The sequence below is a fragment of the Plasmopara halstedii genome (genome assembly GCF_900000015.1).
Source record: "Plasmopara halstedii genome assembly, contig: Scaffold_650, whole genome shotgun sequence".
In the NCBI taxonomy this organism is placed as follows: Eukaryota; Oomycota; class Peronosporomycetes; order Peronosporales; family Peronosporaceae; genus Plasmopara; species Plasmopara halstedii.
In genome coordinates this window covers 1,843,588-1,852,113 of record NW_020187567.1, presented here as the reverse complement: position 1 = coordinate 1,852,113, position 8,526 = coordinate 1,843,588, and the positions used below count along the sequence as shown (strand labels likewise).

Here is an 8,526-nt window from a genome sequence, read left to right as displayed (position 1 = left end):
GTTGGGATATTTTTTTTATATATGGCAAAAGTTGGGGCATTTTTTTATTCTCTCTTTTTTATAAGACCGTTTTGTTACCGGTTTCTCCTGTCTGTTTTAAAACCAACAGGTCCTTTGAGTCTTCACGTCTGCCAGTAGGTCCGAGTTACACTTGCCGCGTGAACCTTATCGTCGAATACCAGCTAAAGTATGGGTGTTGAAAAAACTGCAGCGAATGTGTAAGTACGCGTTTTTAAGTGTTACAAGCAAATGAAGCACCGGGTTGACAGCCGAATACGTTGCGGTAACCGCATGTGGTTGTGATGACATGTAGCAGTGAGAAGGACACTGCTGGACAGAAGCGTAAGAACTCAGATTTGAATGAAAATAGTACGAAAGGAAACGCTAATTCGAAAAGAGAAGACGACAAAGACGGTGAGGACTCCGAAGATCACGTTGGTGGGACCGAAGACGACGATGACGAAGGTGACGATGATGAGGATGACAGCGACGAGGAGGACATGGCCCCAAAGTCAAAAAAACGTCGAGCGAATGAAAGTGAAAGTGACAACAGTGGAAACGAGTCGGAGTCTGAGCTTAAGATGACGGAAGACGATCTTGTTGGTGTCGATACGTCTAACATTATACCGCGCTCGCAACGTCGCGCCGCAAAGGCTGCCATGGCGCTGTCGTCAGATGAGATTGCTACTGAAATGGGTCATACACCCGCTCCACTGAACGGTGAGAATGAGGATAATAGTGATAGCGAAGAAGCCGTGTTTTAAGCATAGTATACGATCTACTAATTGATTCGCCTCAATTATTGTCCATCAAGCGTCTATTACCTTCAAAACGATTCACAGAGCCTATCACTTTCAATGGCATTACGGCGCGGGTCCAAGTAATTTTTCAAAATGCCAATAAGCAACTTCAGCAGCACGAGTTCGCGCTAATTTGTAAGATGCTCCATTTGCCTTCAGTATCGACTAAATGGCAGCGGAATTTAAAAGTTACAAGATATTACATACATCACGCGTTGGAAAAACCATTGCGTACCCGTCCTTTGACATAAAGCTCGACAGTAAACTCAGACGCGCTTCCAGGTGCTGGAAGATACCTGCATAATACTTTAATTTCTTAATGTCTTACTAATCAGTATAAAGCTCGTACTTGTATATAGGCTGTCCATAATAATGTCCTTGTAACAGATTCTGCAATTCAACAACAGGTTCCCAAATGACGTCACGAGTAGCATACTCAACTGCACGAGGAAGAATGTGCTTTGTCACAAAGTCCATCGCGATTTCCATACCCTACAAAAGCAACGTATCACTATCCCTGTGAGACTGTTCATCGGTATTTGCTCTCACCTGGTCTAGATAAATCGCCGCAATGACTGATTCTACAGCGCCTGCTGCGATTGTCACTCGTCCTTTTACAGCCAGCGGTGAACCATTTGCCACATCAAATCCAGGTGGCCAAAGGAGTAGATCTGTAATCCCTAAATCTGCACCTATCTTTGATAATGTATTATTATTCACGAGTGCGGACTTGGCACGTGAGAGTTGACCTTCTTGATGTCTTGGCAGCATCTGAAACACATATGCTGCTGCTGCCGCACCCACCAGTGAGTCTCCTAGGAACTCCAAGCTGCGATTTGATAAGCGCACTACTGGAACATCCGTTGGTACAGCATTATTTGGAAGACATCCATGGTGAGTCAATGCACTTTGCAGCAATGTAATGTCTTGAAACTCAATCCCAATTTGTTCCTGTAATTTCTTCAGTCCAGATTTCCAGTCTTTTATAATCGGTACATTTTGAAAATGTTCCGGTTTGATTAATTGCCAGTCCAAAGTATTTTTTGGATACATTAACTGTTGTACTGTCATCCTTTTGGTCGAAATAATATCGCCATCCAAGTGACGACGTTCCAATCGCGTAAATTGACCTGGTTCTGCTAGTGCTTGGCTCTTGCCTTGACTTGCACTGACCGTGATAGTCTTTTCAGCAGCTACAGCTGCTGAAACAGCATCTGCAACAGCTTGCGGACTATTAAATCCTTTGGGCAGAGAGCTTTGTGGTGAATATGCGCGGGTGTTGCGTCTGACCGCAAGTGTACTGCGAATGCGCATGCTTTGATTGAGATGTGGTGTAACAAACGTAAGTACTCGTTAATTTGTTACTAAATTTGAAAGGCTTTTTGAGCTGTTGTAGTATTAGTAATCACACTGGTAGTTACGGTTACTCTTCATTGAAGTGAAAATTAGGTAATTGGTTAATCGGTGACAAGTGCTCTAAGAGATAAAACGCCCATCAAAGCATGCTCAAAAGAGAACATGTTGATGGCCGACAGCCAACTCATGACCTCGACTTCGAAACGACTTTGCGATCTACTGGAAGTAGCTAGTACATAATTGGAAATACAATTTACGACCAAAGGAAAACGGAAATGTGCTTACCAGAGAAATAGTGTATGTCTCACTAATGTGACAGACATCAGTCGCCTGGATAAACTCAAAAGGGTCAGTTTTGAGATAAGAGATGTGAAGTATAAGTTGCTGTGATGACGTTAAAGGTGAATTGGTCGCGCCTAGATTTTTTTTTGTCCTCGACAACACATACGCATAGCCATTAGGTTTCATTTGAAATCGATTTCCCATTACATTCTTGAGGACTCCTTGTACGAACGCACCTCTCCAAGCTGAGTGTCATTCTTTTTAACTGACAACAAACACATACAAAAAGTTGAGTAGCATTTTCCAATCAGTGTTGTCACAATAAAATTCGTATATTAGCTATCTGAATGACTCTGCATCTGTCGAAAAAAGAACATATCGGTGACAGAATTTACTGGAGATATGAAATCAATTATTCTGAAGCAGATGTATGCAATCCGATATCGCGCCTATGACGATTCCACTTTGATGCATTGTCAAGTATCCATCGCCGAGGTAGCGATGACAATTTCAAGGTTATTTTGAACTTGAAAGAAAATACAAATTTCGACATTAACTTAATTCGAAACAATGTTTTAATTCTTTGATTATTTCAATATTGGCAACTGATTGAGCTTAGTCTACTTTGTGGGTCATGTATGTACATGGCAAAGAAAACCAGAGTGGATAAAATCCGCCTGAAATTACAGATGTACACTTTTCCGTGACCCTTTGCAAGATCGAGAACTAATCGATACGATATCCAAGGCACATTGCGTCGGCGAGCCATTGTGGTGGGTGAAAAAAAACGTAGGTACATTTCTACCAACGGAAAGACATAAACTAATTTACTTTCAACACCTGTGTGTTTTAATCCAATCGTTGCCGGTCAATAACGTAAGCTAAGAAAAAGCGCGACAAACTAAAACAAAAAAGTGACAAGCGAGCCCTCATTCAAAGATGGTACACGCAAAAAAACGCCATGGTGACAATGACGCTCATGATTCAAGAGTGAGGTAGTGCAATGCAAAAACTTGTTAGAAAGTAGGTACAGTGCTAAAGAGCCCAAAAGTTTCGATCGTTGAAGAGTCGTCGAAGCGGAGAGATCCAGAGCAAAGACACTTGTGCGGGAGGAGATAAAATGAGTAGTACTTCAGTCAATGCAATTTTGTCTTACCTTATCAGTCTACTTTTCTCGACATGTGACGTCACTGACTTACCTTTATGTATCGCAAGTTTGTGTTGGAGACTGGCCTGAAGGGAACCTGTCTACTAATGATATACCAGTTGCGCTAAATAGTATTCATCTTCGAAGCAAAACATGATATCAGTCGTGCGTTCAGTACCACAACAGTATGAACCTTACATCATTTGTGTGCTAAAGGGATGGTTTGGGATAGCAAAGGTAATGCTCTTCTTACTCCGCTTTCTGCTATTCTTAACTTGAAAGAACATTTTATATGGTGACAACGCACCGCAAGAGCAATCATTGGCTATGGTTCAGCGTTAGCATGGCCTCGGAAGCCTCGTTTGGACGACAGGAACATCGTGCCAGATAGGCATCTTGAAAAGCTTTAGACTCATTCTTACCCGGAAGAAAACTTGCGCGATCGTTCGTATCGACTGCAGCGAAATCATTTCGGCAGTATGGATGTGAGATTGATGAGCTTCCCCGAATATATTGAAGTTGCGAGAAGTTATAAATTGACATAATGGCTTAACAACAGAAACCGAAACTTCGACACTCTTATCATGACATGAAAGTCACCGCATTTGCTTAGCCGCACAATCATGAGAACAATATATCTTTGTAATAACAAAACAAGCTAAATAGCAACAAGTAGCCGAAGAAATGTTGAAGAATCTCATTTTGCGAGGTTGATTTTATTGAAGCAAACTAGACCAATGCTGATTAGAAATGCTGGCGGGCTGCCGTAGCTCGTTTGCTTAGTGAAAGCTCAATTAAGGCCGGTAGCCTTGATCCACACCCTTCAAACCTGGGCTCGTGAAACCCCGTTACACTTTCCCCCACCAAGATTGAGAACACCTTCATTTTCCTTCATTTCACATTCAACTGTCGCCTCGAAAGAGGCTAACGCGTCTAAGACACCACAACACCACAACACCACTAGGACCTTCTTCACGTATTCTGTGCTCATTAAACCTTGTGTCGAAGACACGAAAGACACCCAGTCTCGCTGGTTCCGAGAATACCCGCGGGTAGTGCCCTCCTTCGTCTCCTGCACGCGGTGCTACTCCGGACAGCACCTCCGCGGCTTCAATGGATGAGCAACTATAGCTCTCGGTAATAGAGTATCGCACAGCGCATTGTCAGGGACAGGGTCGAACAAATCCGGACACAGACGCGATGCCTACTCCCGACCACGGGCGATGGATTTCCTCGTCGAGGATTCTAAGGAAATCGACTATGAGTCGGATGCTCCTCTCCCAGGATGGGAAGAAAAAGAGGGCGAGATGTCTCAAAGGCGCGACGTAAGCCTGCTCAGACCTTGCGGACGCCGTGGTCGTTCCCCAAGCTATCTACCTTCGGAGGAAGTATAACCGATCGCCTCAACAAGGCACAGAAGCAGCAGCTCGATGCTGTCCGCAGGGCGGCACTCATGCGTGCGCATCCACGGTCGATCCTTAACCCTCGTGTGAAATACGGCTTCCGCTAGGCGGAGCTCGCTACATAAGCGAAGGGTGCGATCACTAGATCGTTATGGCGTCTACGTGGTCGGGTCTCCGACCGCTACACAAGCTGAGCTTGTCGAACGGAAAGCTCTGCGAGCTAGCTTCTTGACTCCTCAAGAGGTTCCGATGGATAGGTAACATGCTCGACTTCGCGCGTAAATAAAAGACGCTTCTGTATCCGGGATGTGTCGATATCTGTGGTACTCGCCCCTAGCGAAACAGCTGTAGATGATGAAGGACTCATTGAGCTATGGGTGCAGCGGCACCAAACATTTCCTCGCTGTTCAACTTACAGCAGAGCAACATGGAGGTAGAGGTGCGCGTGGAACGCCATCTTCGGTTCGAGTTTGCCAAAGTCAATGCGCAACGCCGACTTTCTTCGTAGTCACCCTGCGAAGAATAGTTCATCACGCTCCCGCGCGCTCTGTGGTCTCTCGCACGGGTGAGGCTGCGATCACAGCAACTGAAGATCCTAGTTAGAGCTCAGCTCATGGTCCTTCGGTCTCCCTGACTATTTCCCAGAAGCGTGGGGCGTAAGACGACGTGATATCTCGTGATTCCTCTGATCATAAGTGTCCACGACGTCTGGGCAGTGCTGCCAAAGTACCACGAGCTCTCGGAGTCTGGGTATCTTCGCCACTTCAGAAGATACTGAGTTTGATCCTGTCGACGACGTCGACCCACCACGTGATAGTGGACGCCACCGTTCATGTCTAGAAGAGAAGGCGGCAGACGATGACGACTTGGTGGATCGCCGACGGTGTTTTGCGATGCACTTCGAGCTTTGGAGGTCAAATTTCATCGTGTTCGGGACTCCATTGAGCCTCATGCTGGGGTCGCATACCGCTGTGCGGAAGGCCTGGAGAGCTTGAAGCACTTTGTGCACCGACTGCCTCACGGTTGGGACTATAGCGCTTTGTTGAAGCGGCTCCTAGCCGTCGAGCAAACGAAAACGACACTTTGTGCTACGGTGGAAGGCCTTAAACCGTTGGAGATGAAGATCGTTGCACTTCGTGCTCAAAACCAGTTGCTGGTCCAGCTTTTGGGTGGTAGGGCCAACGCATCATCGATCACATGCACCGGATCCTGGTTGGGCTTGAGCAATCCCACATAATACATCGGGTGAATGCGTATCCGTTTCGAAAGGTTATGCGTATACACGTGGCCCCGCTTGGCCACAACCTTGAAGGTTCGATAAACTGTGGACGGAGCTTTGACTTAAAGACAGCAGATATCGCATGGGTTAGCAATTAATAAGACCAGTTCTTCGGTTTCAAAATTTTCAACAGTTCCTCTTCTGTCTGCATGTGTTGGCTTTCAGCAATTGCATCGCGAGCGTATCGTAAGACAATCGGTCTGGTAGACAGGAAGTCATCCACTTCGTTACACAGTGAGGAGGCTGCATCAGCTAGCCGCTCGGCTATTCCTCCCCAACCAAGCCCTATGGCGGCGCCAGCGGGACGCAAAAATGAACGAGCCCGATTACGTAGAACGGCGTATTGCCGGAAGACGAATGCACTGCATTGTATAGAGCGAGCGCAGTATGGCGCTCCAGCGCTTCGGTGTCTCAGCGCAGACGCTGCGAAGAACGTATTCAAAGACAAGATTGACACGCTCAATTTGATCATCGGTCTGGAGACGGTCCACTGTTGACATAGTCAACTTAATGCCCAGCACGCTGAAGATTTTAGACCAAAACTTTCCAGTGAAGCGTTGGTCTCTGTCAGAGACAATTGACTCCGGGAGTCCATGTTGCTAAAAGACACGATCCACAAATAGCGTCGCTATACCATCACCATAGATGGTATCCGGCACTACCGCAAGATGCGCCATCTTGCTCGAACAGTTGACAAAAGCCCATAACACCTGTGTCGCCCGCCGAGTCCTTCGGCAGGCCAAACACGAAGTCCATACTCATGGACTGCAAACACCTAAGGATAACGGCAACTGGCCAACGGTGCCGTCACACTTGGAGAAGGCTTCACTCTTTGGCATATCTCACACGTGCGCACAGATGTGCTCGTCACATTTGTACAGCTTGAGTCACGAGTAGTGGCGACTCACAGAGCTGTAGGCTTTTCACGACCGAAATGACCAGTGAGTGGGGTGTCGTGGGCCGCAAAGAGGGTTGAGGAATGTCAATTCGTCGCGTATCTGTCGGGTCAGTGCTATAACACAGCAATCCATTATTTAATGAATTTCGGCGCACCGTGCACGCAGTCGCGACGACAACTTCTTGCTCGAGTTTCCGAACTCCTTGCTCCCGAGAGCCTGCACTAGCGCTACGCAGATATCATCACCCGTGTACGCGTCGCGGATCAACTCCGTCACTGAAGACGTCACCGTCGTGACATGAGCGAGCTGATAGTCTGGTCTGCGTGACAGCGCATCAGTCTGAGCATTCTGCTTTCCTGGCTTATACTTCACCTCGAGGTTATATTCTGCGAAGAAGGGGTGCCACCTGGCCATCCTCTGCGAGAGGTGAGGCGACTGAGTCGCAGTGCGTAGTGACGCATAATCTGTGTAGATCACGAAAGGCATGGAACCGAGCAGGTATTCCGTGAACTTCACAAGTGCATACTTCATCGCAAGTAAATTTTTTTTCTCTGCAGGCTTGAGCTTCAAACGCGATCACTCGATCTAGTCCCTCGGCGTCTGCGTGCAGCAGTACACAACCGACGGCAAAGTGCGAAGCGTCACATACGACACTGAAAGAACGACCAGGGTCTTATTTTGAAGGAGGCTGTCTTTGACTCCAATAAAAGCCTCCGGATGCTTGGTGTTCCAACACCATTCCGCATCCTTCTTAAGGACATTCGACAATGGCCGTGCCATTCCCGCGATGCTCTCGCTGTAGGTATACAAGTAGTTGGCAAGGCCAAGCTACTTGCGCAAGTCCTTCTGGTTCTTTGGAACCGGCCAGCTAGAAGGCTCGCTTCCCGATGAAGCACCCTAAACGAGGATTTTTTCGGCGCCGAAAAAGCATTGTCTTCATCTGCATACAGCTTATTCGTGCGCATGCATTTGAGCACCGCTGCATTCCAACCGAGTCGTGCCGACTTGTAATTGAATTCGGCATTCAATGCCACATTCTTCGCCTCTTCAAGCGAAGACGGATGCCGACAGAAGACTTCAATTCTGGCCACACCAGTGCGAAGGCCTATCATAATGACGGTCACTGTAACCGCCTCCGGAAGTGATTTTGCTGCCATCCTGGCAATGAGAGTGCACATCTCTTGGACAAAGTCACCAATTCCTTGTTGCACTGTCGGGTGGCAAGGAAGCGCGATCGTCGCGATATGCCTGATTAGGCGGCGAGAACACTCGTGAGAGCTGCAATTTCAGCTCCGCCCAAGAGGGAAATGCCGCTTCGACCGAAGTGCCGCACGTCAGTGCCCATTCTCGCGCTCGACCA

The 8,526-nt window shown here is 47.2% G+C and overlaps 2 protein-coding genes across 2 annotated transcripts; one reads left to right on the top strand and one right to left on the bottom strand.

Annotated features, from left to right (window-relative positions):
* Positions 1–189: 189 nt before the first annotated feature.
* On the top strand, positions 190–764 carry PHALS_13009 (uncharacterized protein; the record flags this gene model as incomplete). Its single annotated transcript, XM_024728674.1, has 2 exons — positions 190–218; positions 317–764. The coding sequence occupies 2 exons, from the start codon at positions 190–192 to the stop codon at positions 762–764; spliced, it is 477 nt and encodes a 158-aa protein (XP_024579128.1).
* A 99-nt stretch (positions 765–863) lies between these two features.
* Positions 864–2,114, bottom strand: PHALS_13008 (ribonuclease iii; the record flags this gene model as incomplete). The annotated part of the gene is made up of 4 exons (XM_024728673.1): positions 864–965; positions 1,036–1,096; positions 1,150–1,292; positions 1,350–2,114. 4 exons carry the CDS (start codon positions 2,112–2,114, stop codon positions 864–866), a joined length of 1,071 nt encoding a protein of 356 aa, XP_024579127.1.
* Between the last annotated feature and the right edge of the window lie 6,412 nt (positions 2,115–8,526).